Source organism: Peromyscus maniculatus, chromosome 12, assembly GCF_049852395.1.
Source record: "Peromyscus maniculatus bairdii isolate BWxNUB_F1_BW_parent chromosome 12, HU_Pman_BW_mat_3.1, whole genome shotgun sequence".
NCBI classification, from domain to species: Eukaryota; Metazoa; Chordata; class Mammalia; order Rodentia; family Cricetidae; genus Peromyscus; species Peromyscus maniculatus.
Genome location: NC_134863.1, coordinates 79,992,901 through 80,012,430, shown reverse-complemented (window position 1 = coordinate 80,012,430; position 19,530 = coordinate 79,992,901). Strand labels below are relative to the sequence as shown.

The window sequence follows — 19,530 nt, the reverse complement described above, 5'->3', positions numbered from 1 at the left end:
CTTTAGTTTGGGTTTTTGTAGTGGGCAGCCATTCCAGCTTTGGTCTGGAAGTTCCAACCCCCACTGAGGCTTTGGTAACTGTCACACCTACAAGGCTGGGCCAAGGGAGGGCCCTGAAGACCCAAGATCTGGATGAGCCGCTCTCTTGGTTCCCGGACCCTGGGCACTAGAGGTGGACCGAGGAGAGTTCTCCAGAGAACACCGCCGGAACCCGCAACCTACCTATCCCTTCATTTGTAAGTTGCGCCATTAAATAAATCTCCCTTTTGACTACCTAGAGTGGCCTTAATAATTTCCCCAATATCTGGCACTCACGTGGGGCAAATTCCAAAGGCCTGGGTGGCTCCCACCCTCGGCCTCCTCCCTGGCTGGCGAGTACCTAAACCCACCTGCAAAGTTCCATATAACCAGGGAACGCCTACACGGTTCCATTCCCGAAAAAGGGAGCAGCTAGTCTGGTCTCAATTCCCTAGCTTAGGCCCGAGACCAGCGAAAAACCACTGTGAATGAGGCATTCAAGATATTGGGGAAATTATTAAGGCCACTCCAGGTAGTTAAAAGGGAGATTTATTTAGTGGCGTAACTTACAAATGGAGGGATAGGTAGGTTGTGGGTTCTGGGAAAGACGCAGCGCAGTCCGGTGGTGTTCTCTGGAGAACTCTGCTCCATCCACCTCTAGCATCCACGGTCCAAGCAGGAAGAAAACAGAGAGTGCGGCACATCCTGAACTTGGGTCTTCAGGGCCCTCCCTTGGCCCTGCCTTGTAGGCGTGACAGTTACCGAAGCCTCAGTGGGGGTTGGAATTTCCAGACCAAAGCTGGAATGGCTACCCACTACAGGTTTTGTTGTTGACCTGTTCCCCTTATTTAAAAAAATAAAAACAAAAACCCACACTTACTACACTTATTCACTCATTAACTTATTTATTTATGAGCATGTGTTTGTTTATTAGCATGTGTTTGTTTATGAGCATGTGTTTGTTTATGTGCATGTGTTTGTTTATGAGCATGTGCTTGTTTATGAGCATGTGTTTGTTTATGTGCATGTGCTTGTTTATGAGCATGTGCAGGAGCATGCATGTGGAAGCAGAAGACAGCTCTAAGAATTGAGTCTTCTCCTTTCAGTGTAGGGGGCTCCTGGGGATTGACTCAGGTTGTCACACTAGATGACAAGTACCCGTACCTGCTGAGCCATCTTTCCCTTTATTTTAGCCAAAGTTAACATTTGTATTTCACTGAGGTTTAGGAAGACACGTTCCCTTTATCCCATGCTCCCCTAAATAGCGAGTATATATACAAGTGCTTCCTTGTGTACAGCTTGGCTAACCTGGGGAAGAATGGTGAGGGGAGATTGCCTCACAGTCCTGGAGGAAGACAGTCTCCCATGTGAGAGGACCCTGGAAACTCTGTGTATGAGTCTTGCCTTGTTGGCCTGCCCTTCCAGTTTCCTGCTGATTGCACAGGACCTGGCAGTCAATACTCTGCTGGCTGGTCAGCTCTTCTTTGTCTGAGGGTCATGTGTCTCTTACAGCTGGGCAAAAGTGTGGGCCCAACCCACTTGCAGCTCCTCCTGGATCTCCTTAAACACCTGGTTGTCCACTCTGAGCAGCTGGATGCCCAGAACCAACAGAAGGCAGAGGCCGCCCGTGCCGAGTCTGATCTCTTTTTGGACATGGAGTCTGTGGCTTCACTTGAGTTGGCCACTAACAAGGTACCACCACCAGAACCTTTTCCCCTTTTCCCACAGGTTGTGGATACTGACTGTCCATTTCTGAGTTTAAAAATGTGTTTACTAGAGGAGAACAGAGAACTGTAGAAAACACTATGGCTGAGATGCTGGGCCCCTGCCCAAGGATAACAGCTTAGCCTGGGCTTAGCCTGGGTTCTGTCTTTCCAATCACTCCTTTCCAGTCATGCCAGCCTAGAGCTCTTATTTGTACCTGTCCCCGAACCTCTGGAGGGGTCAGGTGAGGGTCAGGTAGCTGTGTCCTGTGCTGACAGGCCTTCTGTAGCGCATGTGTGTGGCAGGATGCTGCAGCCTTGCCCGGGAGCGGCATCAAAACGTGGCACTAAGGTAGAGCAGGTTTGCAAACACAGAGTGTTCTCAGGTAGCTGTGGCCCACGGCCTGTGTCACACATGTTAAAGTGTGCCCCTGACCTTGTTTTCCAGACAGGAGAGGAGCTGCTGGTGGCCGTCCTTAAACACCCCACGCTGGAGAGTTGGTTTCTAGCCCTGGAGCAGAAAGCTCTGCCTCCGCACACGCTCAGCCCCATCCTGGTGAAGCTCCTCGCGGCCCACTTCAGTGCTGGGGTCCTTCAGCTGCTGGTGGCGAGTTCCCCCATTCTCCACAAACGGGGCCGGTTGGACCTCCTGGCCAAGTACTCAGAAGCCATCACCCAAAGTGTGTTGAGAGAGCTGCGCACCAGGACTGTGAACTCTGCCACAGCACCCAAGACCCTGCTTCAGCTGGAGGCGCTGCGGGAGCTGCATCCGTACATGGAAAGTGTCCAGATCCGAGAGGTCACCCTGGCCCTGCTGGGCTTGCCAAAGGCCCACCTGCTGGCCCCGCAAGGCACGCAGTCCCCAGGAGAGGAGAGACAGCTGAGCAGGCTTGGAAAGACACTGGTCCAGCTGCTGGCCAGCAGCCCCCGGGAGCAGCTGCAGAGCAGTGAGCTCCTCTGGTGGGCCGAGTATGTTCGAGGCCTGGGGACCCTGCTCCCCACTCTGGCCGAGCAAGAGCTGGACACCGTATTCCTGCAGACTCTGCAGAGAGACCCTGTGCTGGCCCCTGCGGTCCCAGCCGACCTGCTTGAGTACTGCTTGGTCCGACGGACAGAGGCAGCCCTGGGCATTGCTAGCCTGCTCCTGCGGCACAGCAGCACCCACCTGCTGAAGTTTGAGCTGTGGTGTGGGCAGCCTGGTGCGGGGCTGCTGCAGGAGCACCTGGATGCCTTCCTCCCCCTTATCCGTGTGTATCTCCAGCACAGGACACAAGGATGCTCCCTGCGGCCCGCAGGAGGTATGGAGAACGCAGGGAGGAGCTTCTGCCTGCAAGGTGGAATGGCCGCCCTCTTACCGTCACTTGTGTTCTGGGCTGGGACAGTTTCGTTCCTCCTTACTGTAGTCTCAGGAGGCCGAGAAAGCTGAGATTCTCAACAGCCTCTCTTGTCTCTTGACCTTAGGAACTGAGGTGTAGCCCCAGGGCCTAGCCTTTCCTAATTAGAGAGGCAGGCTAGGGTGGGCAGTAATCGGGGTGTTCTGGCTGTTTGTGACTGAGCAGAAGTAACCGAGGGCTAAGCCATCCTTTGTCCCATCACACTGTCCTCTCCTTAGGAAAGGTTCATACTGAGTCCGAGCCGTGTGAATCCAATTCTCCCCCTGCTGAGCCTCAGGTCTGGCACCAGTCACCGCCAGCTTACTCATTTATAGTAAACAGAAGGTGATCCCTGTTGCTCTGTACTGTGTCAGTGACGTGCTTCCTAAAGGGAGGTTCCCCGCAGGCAGCCACATGTCCAAAGGGGCCCTGCATCATGCACAGTAACCTCTGCTTTATGTCTACCCAGTGCGCTCCGCTGTCACTCCTGTCCTGAGGGCCCTGTGGAGACGAGTGCGAGACAGGGTTTTCCAGATTGACGGTCTCTCCACACATGAGCGCCATCTGGAGTCCCTGGCTCAGCTCGTGCCGTTTGCAAGAACCAAAGATCTGCATGTTCTCATGGACCATTTACCCAGCTTGCTTCGGACTCCGAGTAGTCACAGGAGGTATGACGGCCAAGGCCATGGGGTGGTTTTTCCCTCTTAGTGTCACTTTTCTCTGTGGTGTGTATAAAGCAGTTCAGGAAAAGTGTGTCTTCCTGTTGTGCCCGTAGACGGGACAGCAGTCTGGCTGGGGCACCATTGTGGCTAGAGAAGTGCATCCCTGCATGCGGATGGCTGGATGGCTGGGGCTGATGCCCCGAGAGCAGCGCTCTACTAGAGCGGCTTCCGCCAGCCGTGGTTTTGAGTGTCTCACTTAGGTAAGGGGGTGTGGTCTCTGGTCTCCAGAGGGTCGAGGGTCGGAGTGCCACTGACTGCGATAGAACAGCCTTCCAAAGAGAGCACGAGGCCCTGTGTGCACTCGATCAGAGGCAGGGAGACCCTGGTTAAGAACGGGTCTGGAGGAAGAAGACCGGGACCACTGCAGTGAGCATTTGCTAGTAAACTGATAGGCCAGAAGGGTGGACTGTGTGACACACCACAGCCCCCAGTGCCGCCAGGACGGGGAGGAGGAGCTGGAGAGGCCGGAGAAGGAGAAGAGGGGTCTCGTTTGTTTGTTTTCTTCTTGGTTTTGTTTGCTTGCTTGCTTGTTTTGTTTTGATTTTTTTTTTTTTTTATTTTTCTCTTGGGGGGCACTGCAGGGGTGAGGGGAGGATATGGGGGCACCAGGAGTTGAGTGAAATTAGCAGTGCATGATGTCAAATTCCCAAAGAATCAATAAATAAAATACATTTAAAAATTAAAAAAAAAAAAAAAGATAATAACTGCCAACCCAGTATTCTATACCTGGTGAATCAATCTCTCTCTCTCTCTCTCTCTCTCTCTCTCTCTCTCTCTCTCTCTCTCTCTCTCTTTCTCTTCCTGTCTCTGTCTCTGTCTCTCACACACACACACACACTGAGTCTGGAGAGACTGTCCTTTCTCTGCTGTGCTGAGCTGAGCTCTCTGACAGTGTGGTGTGAAGTCAGAGTGGCCCCGAGAGTGGGCAGCGCGGCCTCTGTGCAGACAGCCCTGAGCAGCATAACCCTGCCCCCTGTCTCCTGCTGCAGTTGGATCGTGGCCGACTCTGTCTCCGAGGCCTTGGCGGGGTCAGCAGAAGAGCTGAGGGCCTGGAGGAAGACCCTTCTGGGGTCCTGTTTGCAGTGGCTGGCTGTGTCCTTCAGTGGCAGGGAGCCAGGAGATGAAGACCCCCAGGAGCAAGAGAAGCCAATGCTGCTCCGATTCAGCCAGTTGTTGGTAAGTGACTCTCCTTAGAGACCCTGCTTACATGCTGAGGGGACATGGAGCCAGACAAGCCAAACTGTGTGGTGTGAAGGAGGGGACTGACGTCTGGGGGCAGTCGGGTGAGAGGGCTCTGAATTTGTAAGCCATCTTTTATCAGGAATGGATGTTGGATTTTATCAAATTCTTTTTCATCTACTGAGATGTTACAGAAAGTCTGTGTTTTGATTAGTCTGTTAATAGGGTGAATTTTATTAGTTATTGCTAAACCAGCCTTGGATTCTTGAAATCAACTACTTGATCATAGTGTATTAGCCTTGTTCTATGTTGTTGAATTTGATTTGCTAATTAATTCCGCTAGGGAGTTTTTGCTCCTTTGTGCATAAGGCATAGTCGTGTTGAATTTGTCTTTTCTGTGATGCCCAGTGTTGGATAAGGCAGGCCGCATAGGATGAGTTGGGAAAAGTTTCAGTAGGTTTAAAATTCAAGCGGACAGTTTAGTTTTTTCATAACTACTTTATAGGTACCGCCTTCCTATCTTCTGGATTACTTTGTTTCCAGTCAGAAATCTGTCATTCTCACTTTCACTCATCAGTACATGGTGACTTTTTCCCTACGGCTGATTTTAGGGCCTTCTGAAAATGTGGGTTGGGCAGTTAGTTGGCTTATGATGGCCCATAGGCTTTCCATCCCCAACTTCTTAAGCACTGGGTTCAGTGAGCGAGCGGTCTGTCTGCAGCTTGTGGTGGTTGTAAAGTTGAGAAATGGTCCACGTTTATTTCCTTCTATTAAAGTACCCCTTTTAAATGTTACGTTTCCATATAGAAATAGCATCCTAAAAGTTAGTAGCAGCCCCAAAGGCATGCGTCTGTATAGCTTCCAGGCATGCACCATACACTTGTTGATTGTAAAACCCCAGGGGAAGCTGTACAGCTTCAGAGATACATTGAGATGTGTAGAGCTTGGGACTGGATCAGGGTTTGAGTGGCTCCCATACGCTAGCTGCTTGATGTTTTTGTTTGTGAGTTCATTATGAATCACAAAGTGATTGATATATATGTATTATGTGTGTGTGTGTGTGTGTGTGTGTATAAATAACCTGTACTTTCAAGGCTTAATTTGTTGTGTCACAGTTTGTGAATTTAAAGTAACAAGAACCCAACAGGGCGTGACTTCAGCGTGTACCCTTCATTGTCTCTTTTCTTAGTTAAGTAATACTTTACAGATAGGAGAATGAGTAGCTGTTTTGTTTTGTTTTTTTGAGACAGGGTTTCTCTGTGTAGTTTTGGTGCCTATCCTGGCTCTCGCTCTGTAGCCCAGGCTGGCCTCCAACTCACAGAGATCCACCTGCCTCTGCCTCCCGAGTGGTGGGATTAAAGGCGTGCGCCACCCCACCCCCACCCCGGCGAGTACCTGTGTTTTTGTTGCTTAGTAGTATTCCGTGTATGATGTCTGTCACCCTTTCCTCCAGTACCGTGAAAATGTAACTTTACTGGCTTTTGTGATCCCGAGCTAACAGCATACCAACTACAGAAATGAGCCGTGCGCAGCTGGGGGGTAGCTGAGTGGGGAGTGCTGGCTCAGCACCTGCAGGTCCCCGCTCTGTCCATAGTGAGTGCCCTGCCACCAGAGCCAGGACGACCGCAATGCAAAACTAAGAGAACGTGGCAAGGCCGTCCCCCATGTTAGGTCAATGAATATCCTAGAGATGGTGTATCTCTGCGTGCAGGCGATGAGCTAGACCTGAACTGTACGAGTTAGACACTTCCTTACAGACAGCGCAGAGGTTTTTGTCCCTAGGTTATTCTAGACGCTGTGAGACTCAATACTGACTGCCACAGCCCTCTGTACATCTGTTTATCCTGGTGAATCCCCGAAAGAGCAAGTGCTGGGCAAAGAGAACAGCATTGAAGAGTGTGATGCGTCAGAGAAGTCCTCAGTCGAGGGCCAGTGCCCTGGGATCTCCTTGGCCGTCTTTGGCACTGGGGTCTCCGTGCATGGCTGGCCTGGTGGAGGCAGTGACATGAGTGACCTGTGCTAGCTGTGCCTCAGGGCCAGCGTTGCGCCTCACGGTCCCTTTGTGCACTGTTCCTGGGGTGGGTGAGCATGTCCTGTGAGTAGTCTCCACTGGTTCCTAAGGAAAAGGCCAATCGCAAATCCACCAGTGCTGTCTGAAAAGGCAGACATGGAAACATAACAGGACCGCTCGGGAAATGCCCCTGTGCATGTGTGGTGTGTGTGCATGGGTGTGCTGATAAAATTTCAGTACTACTTTTTTTAAAATAACAAAACAAGGGGCTGTAGCTCAGTGGGTAGAGCCCTTGCTCAGCATGCACAAAACCCTGGGTTCCATCGCCAGCACTGGACAAACAGGAAATGGTAGCTCAGACTGTAACCCTAGCCCTCAGGAAGTAGGGGCAGGTCGTCTCCAGTTAGTTCACGGCTGCCTACATGGGCCCCGGTCTCAAACAAAGCGGGTGTGTCTGGGTACTTGGTTTCTGTGTGCTGTAAGTTCACAGTCTGCGCGTTAGTCTGCTGTAAGATCGTAGGCCTGTCTCTGCCTCTGTGACAGCCGGGGAGTGGAGCCCTGCAGGGGAGGTGACAGACAGTAGGAGGCACAGCAGGGCTCTCGGTAACCCTGCTTCAGAAAGTGAGAGAGAGAGCTGCAGCTAGTCCAGCTCCCCCCCCCCCCACCCCCCCCCACCCCCGAAACGGCGCTGGAGCCCTCAGTGTGTCCAGCTCACTGGCATGTTTCATGTGCGCTTTTGCCTGCTCTTTTCTAGCATGAGCTTAAAGCGGTTGACCCTGGTGACTGGCAGCAGTTTGTGAAGACAGGACTCAAGTAAGTTGATTTGATTTTCTTGGTGCCACTTACAAAGGCGTGCTGCGCCAACCACGCATGTCTCTTTGCTTGTCGTTAGAGAACCAGTCACAGCGGCGCAGAGAAGACAATCATCTTAAACACACAAGCCTGGAAACGGTGTGATAGTGCATGTCTGTAATGCAGCGCTTGGGAGGAATTACAAAATCATTCTTCCGCTGCATAGCAAGTTCAAGGCCAGCCTGGGCAGCATGAGACTTTATCTCAAGAAAACAAAACAGTCTGGTGAGATGGTTCAGTGGATAGAGGTGCTTGCTGCCGAGCCTGACATTCTGAGTTTGATTCCGGCCCAGGACCCACTGGTCCGACCTCCATATGCATGCTGTGATGTGTTGTGTGCACGCATGCACGTTGCGCGCGCGCACACACACAAGCGCGCTCACAAGCGCGCTCACAGGACGTAAAAATGAAATTTTGAAAATTTGAAGTGAAGAGGTGATAGCTGTACTCAAATATGATGAATGTCACAGTTTTCTAGATTATTCCTAATGAATTCCTGTCTCCCCTCTGTGCCCAGCCATGCATTTGTCATCCTCCAGGGATGTTTATCTTTTAGTTTAGTTTTGTTTTGTTTGTTTTTGTTTTTTCAGTGCTGAGGATTGATCTAGCCTTACAAATTCTAGACAAGTATTTTATACCACTGAGCTGTGGCCGCCAGCCTCTGCGTGGCAGAGTGTGTTCCACGGCATGATATAGTATTGCATTGTTTGATACTTTGAACATTCATATCATTCTTTGTCTTTGTTTTTTCTTTTTACTCAGGTGTTTCTAATTTAAAACATACAGATCTAAAGGTCATCCATTTTCACTACTGTGTAGAATTCCATCTTTAGACTGTACAGCGGTTTAGTTAGCAGTTCTCTGCTGGAGGACATCTAGGCTGTTCCCTGAGCCCCCCCCCCCACCTTGACAGCCCTGCAGTGACTCCCCCGTGTTACATGTAGTGCTGGTGGAGGACCTGCACACTTGGAATGTCACTCGATGAGCAAAGTGGAGAGACTTTGTTCCCAGCAGGGAGTGTGTGCGTTAATGTGACCTCGCTCGCTCGCATTTGCTGTGGTCAGACTAGTTTGGGTGTGCAGAGATGAAGTGACGTGTGATGCCTATAATCTTCATTCCTGATTATTTGTGATGTCCAACATCCAGAGAAAATGTCATGAGAAGAAAGAAGGAAGGGGGGGGGTTCCAGGTTAAATACTGACATCATTATTATTTCTTCTTCATTTTCAAGCGTTATTTATTTATGTTTGTATGTAGTTGAGGTCTCTGTCTGCATGTTCCTCTGCTTGCCAGAGGAGGGCATTGGATCGCATTACAGATGGTTGTGAGCCACCCTATGGGTGCTGAGAATTGAACCCAGGTCCTCTGGAAGAGCAGCCGGTGCTCTTAACCACTGAGCCACCTCTCCAGCCCCTCTTCTTTTTCTTCTTCTTCTCTTGTTTGTTTGTCTGTCTGTCTGTCTTTGGCCTTTTGAGACAAGAGTGTCTCACTATGTAGTCCAAGCTCCCTCCAACTCTGAGCCTTCTTCCCAGGTGCTGGGATCACAGGGTGCACCACCACACCTCTTCTGTTTCAGGGTTTTTCCTCAGTGTGTGCAGGGGAATTGGTGCAGGCCCCGCCCAGCCCCACCCTCCCCTACACAGCCCCATCCAGCCCCACTCTCCTTGATGCTGCACGGCACTTCCTGTTTTCTTCATGACAAGTCTAGGGACAGACTAATGCTGACCGAGAGAGCTATAAGGATTCTTCCTAGACCTCTCCCTTGAGTGGGTTTGAAGGGATTGAAGACATAGCTTGGTGGAGTCCAAATGGCCAAAGGACCCAGGGAGGCCGACCTGGTGGGGTCCACCGCAGAGTGCTGTCCTCACACTCAGGCTTCTGCCTGCTGACTCCGCAGACAGAACGTTCTTGATAACTGCCACAGAGGAAGTTCAGCCACGTGCCACAGGAGATGGTTTGTGATGTGATATGATAGTGACCCCACCAAGGCTGTCTTCTCTGTGTCAGCCCATTCTGTGACGTCTGTCTCAGGACAGGATCCCCTCACGATGTAGGTTAGTGGCCCTGTCATGGTGGACAGAAGGACTCAGAACCAGGGATGAGTGTATGCATAGCAACTGTGAAATTGTCAGCTTTGTAGTTTGGGGATTCCAAGAGCAAATGTCATTTCCTAAAAAAATAAACTTCCTTCATGACACGTTTTCCCTTTGGCTTGTCTTCCAGATTTCGGTACCAGGACCTCACCTTTTTGAAGACTCTGCTCGGTGCCGTGAGACTCCTGTACAGTCCAGAAAGCTCTTTGCACACTGAACTTGTCCAGCTGCCAGTGGTCCACATGATGCTCACCCAGCATTCTCTGTTTTTGCCAACCATGCTGACATCGGAAGAACAGGAAAACCTGGACAGTCAAGTAAAAGGTGTCTCCACACTCTGCCCGCCCAGCTCAGTGGCGGCTGCTCTCTTCTGGTTCCTTCCAGCTAGCCATGCACCATTCGTTGTTTTCAGAGTGCAGTACTGGAGTCTCTGTGTCTGTCAGATTCAGGGTCCAGACATGCTCCTCTGTCTTAAAAGTGACACAGAAGTTTCGCCCTGTTTTGACGACTGTCTGGTTTACAGAGGTTCTGTGGGGGCTCATGTGGCCCTGTCAGGAGCCGGTGTTAAAAGTCTGGGAGTTAGGGGAGGGATGGGAAAATAGGGTGGACATTTGCCCGGAGAGGAGTGGAGTCCCCATGGTCCTGCAGGGAGGGCTAGAGCTTCGCTGGTGGTGGTGGTCCACTGCTGTAGGAGTCTCTCCAGCCAGGTTTGCACTCTGTCTCCACCTCAGTCCGCATGGACTTCATGCTCACGAGTCCCGAGTGCAGTGTAGACTGCTTTGAATGTCAGGACCCAGTCTGAGTGCTCTGTCCCCTCCAAGCGACAGTTTAAGAGACAAAGCGTCACCCTCAGACCAGTGAGCGTTAACAGGGTCTGTCTGTCCTAACCAGCCTGGCTAAAGACAACACTGTTAGATGCAAATTATTGGTCCAGGAAGTTAGGAAGTGAAATGGGCGCCACACCTTGTGCAGGCAGGGGTGTGTTTGCTGGAGACTGTGTTGGCCTAACTGGGGAGTATGCTTCGATTCTAAAATCCTAGGTTTTTTTAAATGTGGGGGAAAGGGGTGGGTAGATCTGAGCCTAAACCTGTGAAGCCCTAGAGAGATGGTGATTCTGAAGATGTGTTTATTACAAGAATGCGTGTGATCTGGGGCGGGGACTGGATGGCGCCCCTCCAGCCTCCCTCTGGGAGGACAGACAGGACCAGCCTCCAGGCCCGCTGCAGTGCACGCTCCCCGACGGTGAGAGAAGGCGTCTCCTCCCTCAGTGCTCATGTCCGTGTTTCTTCCAGAAACCCTGGTGGACCTGATGTCCGCTGTGGTGAAGATGTGCCCTTCCGTCTGTGAGAGCAGCCACTTTGCTGTGCTTCTTGGGACCTACAGCGCCACCCTCAGTGTTCTGGGTGAGGAGGACCTGGTGGCCAGGCTATGTGGGTGGGGCTCGTGAGTGTACCCTCTTGTGTATTTGAGGGGTGCAGTTTCCTGAAAGTGCCCTTCCTTTGTCTTCTAGACCAGAAGATTTTACTTCTCCTTCGTGCATATGAACAGAACAACCTCAGCCTCATCAGCTTCAGGTGAGTGTTGGCTTGACAGGTGTCATGAACAGAAGGACAGTGGGGACACTTGGCCCAGTGGCGTAGCCCCTCTCCAGGGAGCTCTAGATCCGAGACAACTCCTTCCCTTCTGTTGTTGTCTTAAACTGTTATTAGTATTTGTGTTCCTTATTTTGTATAAATCTAGGCATGTGCATAGCATGTTCATGCCACAGTGCACACTTGGAAGTCAAGAACGGAGCCTCCACAGAAGTGCTGGCAGGAACCAGACCCACACTGTAGTAGTTGCCATGTCCCGTGGGCCTCAGTGGGCAGCTGCAGGAGAGTACCGGGCCGCCCAGGGTGGGCTCTCCAGGCAGGGCTGGCCAAAGACGGCGGCAGTCCTGATGAGTCGGTTGCTGCTGTGGGTAGCCTGAGGTCAGGATCCTGACCTGCTGTAGCCTGCCTTGGAACCACACCCCGTCACGTGGAATCCCTGCTCTGCCGCTCCCCAGCGGGCAAGGGCGTGGCCCTGCAGCTTCCCCAGGCCCTCAGGGCCTCTTCCCCACGTTGCACAGAAGGTGGCCATGTAAGCTATGGGGTCATCGCAGCAGGCTCCGAGTCTGGCCCCACACCCCAGGAGTAGTGTGTGGGTGCTGGCTTGTGCTGCCACCGCCCGCTGTCCCCACACCTCGGCAGCACCATCACCATGTTGATGTCAGAGGCCATGTTAAGGACTAAGTGATAGAGCGTGCATGCTTACCCAGAGTGGCCCTTGGGTCTTGGTGTTGGGGTTGTGGTCATCAGTTCTGTTTCTGGTGGGTCCTGTGACAGCCTGCACTCCTCTGTGACTTAGGGTTCTGTTGTGGGGCCCAGCAGCTGTGGAACATCACAAGACGTGCCGAAGCCTAGGCAAGTCGCTGTGGCAGCAGCCAAGCGTCGGGGACATCCTCCGCCTGCTGGACCCAGAACGGATGATGCAGACCATCCTGCACTTCCCACAGGACCGGAGGCTGCTGCCTGCTGAGGTGTGGTGCTGCTCTTCCCCTTCCCTGTTAGCACTCCAGTTTTGTCCAGAGGTGCAGACTGGACCTCCATGTCCGTACTGAAGCTGGACCACACTGGTCACACTGTTTTGTTATTTATTACCCCCACAAGCTTGTCCTGAAGTAAGTCTCAAAGATCACAGTTTCCTGTGAAAACTCTGCTTAGGCTTTATGAGCTCTGACAGTGGGGTCAGCATTCAGATGGTCAGCACCCATGAGCATGTGGTTGGCTTGGGCTGTTTCAGGACACAGGGGAGCCACTGGTGTTTACGGACAAGACCGTGAGAGTGGACCTCGACAGCCTCTACGACCCCTGCTTTCTTCTCCATCTCTTTGGGGAACTGACCAGGCCAGGTGAGTGTGCCGGCCTTCTGCAGTCAGATTGCTGTGAATGGTTTTCATGGCTCCCAGGTCAGTGCCGAGCCAGAAGACTAATCTTCTAGGGTTTTTCTGTGTTATGGATATGTTGCTAGGTGCATAGGGGCACAGTCCACCTTATCATTCCTGGGACCTAGAGCCCTGAGCTAGTCTGCTTTCTCTCCCTCTCAGCCATGATATCTGGTTTGCTTTTTAATTAGTCCTTATTATTGTGCATAGGATATTTTGCACTCATGCCACAGCACCCGTGCAGGTCAGAGAACAACTTTAAGGAGATGGTTTCGCTTTAGTCTGAGTCCCAGGCATCACATTCAAGCTGCCAGGCTTTGCAGCAAGCACCTTTATCCTCCAAGTCCTCTTGGCAGCCCATGGATTTACTTAATGCTATATTCAAGGTCTTTAGCTATACTTAAGACCTTGTTTTTGTTGGAAGAACAAGGGTTATTGTTCTTTTTTCCCAGAATTGAGAATTTAATTATTTTTAGTGTTGGATTATGTATTCAAATTTTAAAATTTAGATGATAGAAAATTAAAACTTTAAGGCACACAGTAAAAAATTTCTGTATCTGACTTCTAGGCATGGCTTTTTTTTTTATTTATTTAAAAAAATTGAGCGTGCATGCTCCTGGCCTCAGCAGTCTGTGCTTCCACCTTGGCCAGGTCTTGCTGCCCTTGTCCGGTCAGGCCTGCGGTTCTTCTGTCTTACTGCTCCGCTTTCAGCCCTTTGTGGAGAGTGGGAACCTGTTTTCATAACCTCACCACCTGCCCACTTGGAGTGCCTAGCCAAGCAACAGGGCCAGCCAAGGCTGTATCAGTGGCAGTGACAGATGCTTTTTCCACAGCAGCTCTTGCGCTAGACAGGCTGGAGCTGCAGTCTGCCAAGGCAGCCGGCACAGGGTGAGCTGTGTGCCACGGCCTGGTGCCCAGCGCACCAGACCTGTGGACTCTGCTCTCTGTGAAGAACCTTTTACAATTATGACTGAGGATGTCATATAAAAAGAGGCTGGCCGGGCGGTGGTGGTGCACGCCTTTAATCCCAGCACTCGGGAGGCAGAGCCAGGCGGATCTCTGTGAGTTCGAGGCCAGCCTGGGCTACCAAGTGAGCTCCAGGAAAGGCACAAAGCTACACAGAGAAACCCTGTCTCGAAAAACCAAAAAAAAAAAAAAAAAAAAAAAAGAGGCTGAGGCACATTTCCTGGTGCTCCTGGAACAGAGCCACAGGACCATGAATGTCCACTAAACCTGGGTGCTTTTGATGTTTCCGTGGTACTTGTCCTGGCTAAGCCATCTCAGAATTTTAAAGCTGGTTTTAGAAGGTCAAAATCCTGTTCAAAGGGTTCTTAAAACAGAATAGCATTTATAGCCACTTTTCAATAACCTGTTATATTTTCAGCGCCCAAGGGCAGCCCTTTTCCATAAGTACAAAGCTAAGACCATAGAGTAGCCAAGAAAGTCACAAAATAGGAAGTTGATTTCTCCTCATGGCCACGTGGAAAACTCATTTGTCTCAGAATGTCAGTAGTTACTAAAATTGTCCCAGCCATCAGAGTTCTAGCTTTCCTCATTGAGTGTAAATTAAATGTTTAGACTGTTCTCTCTCCCAAACATACTCTATTCATGAATATTTGTTATGTAGCTATCTCTTAAATACCTCTGTTCCCCAGAGTAGTATTCATTTTATCTACAGTTTGATGCTTTTAAAAAGCTTTTCAGTGCTCTTTCCACATCCAAATCGTCAGTTGTTAGAAACTGTAAAATGGAGTCCGTTAGTTACTGGAACAATCGCCTGATTGTTCTTCTCCCAGCCTTGGCTTCCGTCTGTGCTTTACCATCAAGTAGGTTCTCATAAGCAGCATGTGCTAAGTTACAACTTAGTAATTTGAGTTCTGGTTTAGTTGGAGTGTGTCCACCATGTATGTGTAACGAAATCATAGCTCTGCTTCAGTTTAGGAAGGGTGAGTGTGGCTGCTTAGGGATCATGTCATGCAGTTGATCACAATTATACTCTCCAGCCAGATGACTTTGCTTCGTGCATGTGGAAGGGGCTAACCATAGCATAGACCGTTTCTCCTTTCTGAGTGTCTTGTTAGGGTTTCTATTGCTGCGATGAAACTCCATGACCAAAAAGCAAGTTGGAAAGGCAAGGGTTTATTTGGCTTACACTTTCAGATCATAGTCCTTCACTGAAGGAAGTCAGGACAGGAACTCAAACAGGGCAGGAACCTGGAGGCGGTAACTGATGCAGAGGCCATGGAGGGGTGCTGCTTACTGGCTTCCTTCCCATGGCTTGCTCAGCTTGCTTTCTTATAGAACCCAGAACCACCAGCCAGGGGATGGTACCACCCACCATGGGCTGGGCCCTTGCACATCAATCACTAATTAAGAAAATGTTGTACAGGCCTGCCTACAGCCCGATCTTATTTGAGGCTCCCTCCTCTCAGATGACTTAGGCTTGTGTCGGGTTAATAAAACTAGCCAGCGTGCTTGGCTTCTGTGCTGTTCTTAAACCTTTTCTTTGTTACCTATAAACCTATGATTGCTGTTTTTACTTTGTTTCTGGCTTGTGCCGCTGGAGCTCCTGACTGACAGTCCCGCGGGGCTGGCTGGAGAGAAGCGTGGCCCTGTGTCTCCAGGTTCTTTTTAGGCCTCCGTGGTTGCTGGCCGCCTGCAGGCTGCCCTGCTGCTCAGTACTGCCGCTGCGGCTTTTAGATGTTTGTTTTCTCTGTACCTGGGTTCTGATAGTTTTCTCTGTATCTGGTTTACATGGTTTCTCTTGCAGTCTTCTGAGTCACTGGCCTGTTCTGATCTTGGTCCCGGCCAGTGCACTTTCAGCTCTGTCCCACCAGCCACTCCCAAATAACCATGCAGACAGAGACTTACTGTTAATTATAACTGCTCGGCCGAGAGCTTAGGTTTGGTTTTAACTAGCTCTTATAACTTAAATTAACCGGGTCCTATTTATTTACTTGTTGCCTTGTGGCGCCTGGCTCCTGGCTCGTTTTGCACATGTCCTACTTTCCCTGCGTGTCTGGCGGTGACTCTCTTGTCCTCACCTTCTTCTTCCCAGCAGCCTCTCAGTCTGGCTCTCTCACCTTGCTCTTCCTGCCTAGCTATTGGCCAGCCAGCTCTTTATTAAAGCAATGAGAGTAATACATATGCACAGCGTACGAAAAGAATGATTCCACAGCAGCTTCATCTCCAGCCTCCCCCAGCCTCCTCCAGAAGCTGCTTGGGTCCTCATTCTCTCTGTCTTCATCTCCAGCCTCCCCCAGCCTCCTCCAGAAGCCGCTTGGGTCCTCATTCTCTCTGTCTTCATCTCCAGCCTCCTCCAGAAGCCGCTTGGGTCCTCATTCTCTCTGTCTTCGTCTCCAGCCTCCCCCAGCCTCCTCCAGAAGCTGCGTGGGTCCTCATTCTCTCTGTCTTCGTCTTAGCGTGCACCATCTTTGCTCCAGTTTTAAACTGATCACGTTGGTAGTGTATCCCAAGAGTGTTCATAGAAGACACTCATTTCCGTTTGCTTCTGTTAGTTCCTGATTGGGTCACTGACCACTCAATCTAAAGAGCATCTTGATGGGGAATTGTCACCAAGTTACTCTTTCTTCACCAAGGGAAACCTAGCTCTTTTCTGAGGTTCTCGGACAGAATTATTCCTGGGGGTAAGTCCTGAGTTCCCATTAAAGTGGAGCTGACAAGATACAGGTTCTGTTGGTGAGCGTCAAGCCCGTGGGCTGTCGGGATTGCTCCCCTGTATGTGATCAGCTGTCCTGCACTTTCTCATAGCAGTTGGGGGTGCCTTGAGGCCTCACATAGAGCAAATGGATGTCAGCCAGCAGGCTGTCCCTGACCCTGGCAATGATGGGAATCCCCCCCCCCCATGGCCTTGTGTGTGGTAGACAAGGACTCTGCCACTGAGCTGTGCCCTGCCCCAGCCCCAGCCGACGTTTTTTGACCGTTGCTTTTGTTTAAGCTTGGTGAACCACTCTACAGAGAGTTTCGTTGTGTGTTTAAAGAGTAAAGGAAGGAGGTTGTCAGAGTGGAGGTAGGGAGTCCTTTATATACAGAGTGGGCCCAGATCCCACTGTTTGCTGGCTGAGTTTCTTCCCAACTTTCAGTCCCTTCTAGTCTTTTATAGGGGGCAGAGGCCCAGGGCTAGACAAGGTAGGACCTGGACGTCAGGTCCCTCGTTGTGTCCCGTTTTGCTGACGCGCTGAGACTGCACAGTGAGTCTTGGTGTTGCCCTTGCTCTTCTCAGCTTTGAGGCATCTGTGCTTAGAACTGACCAGTGTCGTAGAAACAGGGTACTCATTGCCACAGAAGATAGTATACTCTTGTCCAGTCTCAGCAGTCAGAGAGACACTTGTTTTCTGTGTCCAGCCCAAACAGCTGGCATGGGTTGTACAAGAATCATGAAATCTGGGTCATGTGTTTAGTGCTCTAATTTACTTTCTGTAGAGTTTGTGGTGGACTGTCGAAAATTTTTGGATTCAAATGCTCTGGGTCTAACTGTCGCGGCCCTTAGCAGCTACGACCCCCAGATGCGAGCTGCAGCCTACTCTGTCCTAGCAGCCTACTACTCACACCTGGAGGGAGCTCGCTTCCGGGAACAGTCCCAGGTGAGTAGAATTGGATAGATCTGTGGGGCTGCAGGTGAGGCTTTGGAGAGCTGGCTGTCACCTGGGGCAGGAGGAAGGGTGTGGAGAAGGCGTGAGTGAGAGGCCCCGCTCCGGCCTAGCTCAGCCTCGGGAGACTGCCTTCTAACCCCCGGGCCCACTGGGAAGGGTTCCCCTGCACCCTGCTTTCTTGTGGCTAGACACAACGGTTTGCCTTCCGTTGAATGTTGGTCTAAACTCAGTGGTGAAGGCAGCTGACCTTCCACACCACCTGACCCCCAGAAGTCCACGCCCCATGGTGCTAGCGGAACAGGAGCAGATTGGACTTCAGGGAGCCAAAGAGGAAGGCACCCAGCATAATGCTATAGCTTCCTGTTTGTCCCCAGGCTGAAGGGGCGGGCACTCCCTGCAAGCTGTGACCAATCAGCACCTTCTGAAAATGCTCATCTTTTCCCCTCTGTTCAGGTTCTGTACCTGTTGGATGTTGTCCGTAATGGAATTAAAGCTCCAAACCTGAGACTCCCCTTTACCGTGGCTCTTTTCATTGCCAAGGCAGCGCTCCAGATCTTGAAACCAGGTACCCGTGTAGATTCGGGGGAGGAGAACAGATAAAGCCGAGGTTGTGGGAGTCAGCCCCACAGGTTTCTTCACTGCTGAGAGGTTAGGGGTCATGCACCTGAAAGCCTTCCTTGTATTTTGCCCGCACAGCACACACCCATGTGAGTTAGCAGCTGCCCTGCTGACACTGTCACTCACCCATCATGCTTAACAGAGGCCATGGTGTGTGTGGTTCCAGGGACTCAGCTGGGAAGCATAGGAGTCACTGAGGTCTAACCCAGGATCTTAGAGCACAGCTCCTGGGGAACAGGGCCTCGATTCACCAGAAGGCCCTGGTTGGGGTTAGTCAGAGAAAAAACCAATAGAAGGTTGGTACCACTGGGGACCCCAGGGCTCTGTTAGTCTAGCCAGGTCATAACCTCAGCTGAGGAAACAGCCCCCACCTGACTCCCCCCCCCCTCCTCACCAGCTGAGGCCCCCAGGAGAGAGAGGTGGTGTGTCTCAAGCTCCTCGGTTAGTGTGTAGTCAAGTGTGCAGTCAAGTTGCTCTTCGAAGTCAGGTCTGGTTTTCATCTGTCATAGAACTTGTGTGACATAGGTTTCCTTCCCTGCCTTGGAGACTTGTGGAGGGAGCTAAATAATTATCACTTTGCTGTTAGGAGAAAATATAGCAGAGATCAGATGTTCATGGTTGTAGTCTCCCATTGAGCCCCTAGTGCCTGGGTATGGCTGTCATATCAGTCCTCATGCCAGGGAAGGTCGTGTGTTGGTGACCAGTGACCCGCAGCAGGAAGAGGAGGTGTGTACCATCCCTGCCTTGTCTTCTGGAGCCAGATGTCTGAGCCTCCCTCCTGGGCCAGCTCCCATCTAGGAGAGACTCGAAGCAGGCAGTGTGGGCCCTGTGCTCTTGCCGGTGGCCAAGTCCAGGAATGGTTTCTAAACCAGAAGTGGTCTTGGGTTTCCAGTCATATTCTGGTTCGTAGGGACTAGTGATCAGGAGAAGGACACAGAGCCTCTGCTGGGTTGGGATTGATCCCTAGTTCATCTCTGCCAGCCTGGGCCACGAGGCTGGGAGTGAGTGTCTGCCTGTGTTCTCAGAGGAGCACATGTACTGGAAGATCAGCAAGTTCCTGCTCTCCCACGACAGCGTGAACATGGACAAACTGCCGGGCTTCTACCAGTTCTTCTACAGCTCTGACTTCCAGGTAGGGCTGCCAAGTCCTCAAGGCCCCCGAGACTCCTGACAGGATGGCTCGGCCGCCACATCTCCTGTGTCCCCAGTAGTACCGCTTGCTACCCAGTACCGTGGCAACGGTGCAGAGCCAGGTCACAGAAAGGAACCGTTGGTGCTGCCCCACAAAGCCAGACGCACCCTGTGTCCTGGCACTTCTCGGGCTTCCTTAAGCATCCCTCGTGTATCTCCTTGCTGAGTCCCTGGACCAAGTATTGCATACCC

The 19,530-nt window shown here is 51.3% G+C and overlaps 1 protein-coding gene across 2 annotated transcripts in view; it reads left to right on the top strand.

Annotated features, from left to right (window-relative positions):
* Urb1 (URB1 ribosome biogenesis factor) overlaps positions 1-19,530 on the top strand; it is a 60,887-nt gene that overhangs the window by 33,664 nt on the left and 7,693 nt on the right. For both annotated transcript variants that reach the window (XM_006983539.4, XM_076549172.1), the window contains 13 exons: positions 1,531-1,710; positions 2,170-3,019; positions 3,564-3,762; positions 4,806-4,992; positions 7,761-7,819; positions 10,082-10,275; positions 11,244-11,354; positions 11,462-11,525; positions 12,340-12,511; positions 12,775-12,883; positions 17,360-17,520; positions 17,983-18,094; positions 19,173-19,279. In XM_006983539.4, the coding sequence (XP_006983601.1) occupies positions 1,531-1,710; positions 2,170-3,019; positions 3,564-3,762; positions 4,806-4,992; positions 7,761-7,819; positions 10,082-10,275; positions 11,244-11,354; positions 11,462-11,525; positions 12,340-12,511; positions 12,775-12,883; positions 17,360-17,520; positions 17,983-18,094; positions 19,173-19,279 (2,505 nt within the window). The remainder of the gene's footprint in view (positions 1-1,530; positions 1,711-2,169; positions 3,020-3,563; positions 3,763-4,805; positions 4,993-7,760; positions 7,820-10,081; positions 10,276-11,243; positions 11,355-11,461; positions 11,526-12,339; positions 12,512-12,774; positions 12,884-17,359; positions 17,521-17,982; positions 18,095-19,172; positions 19,280-19,530) is intronic.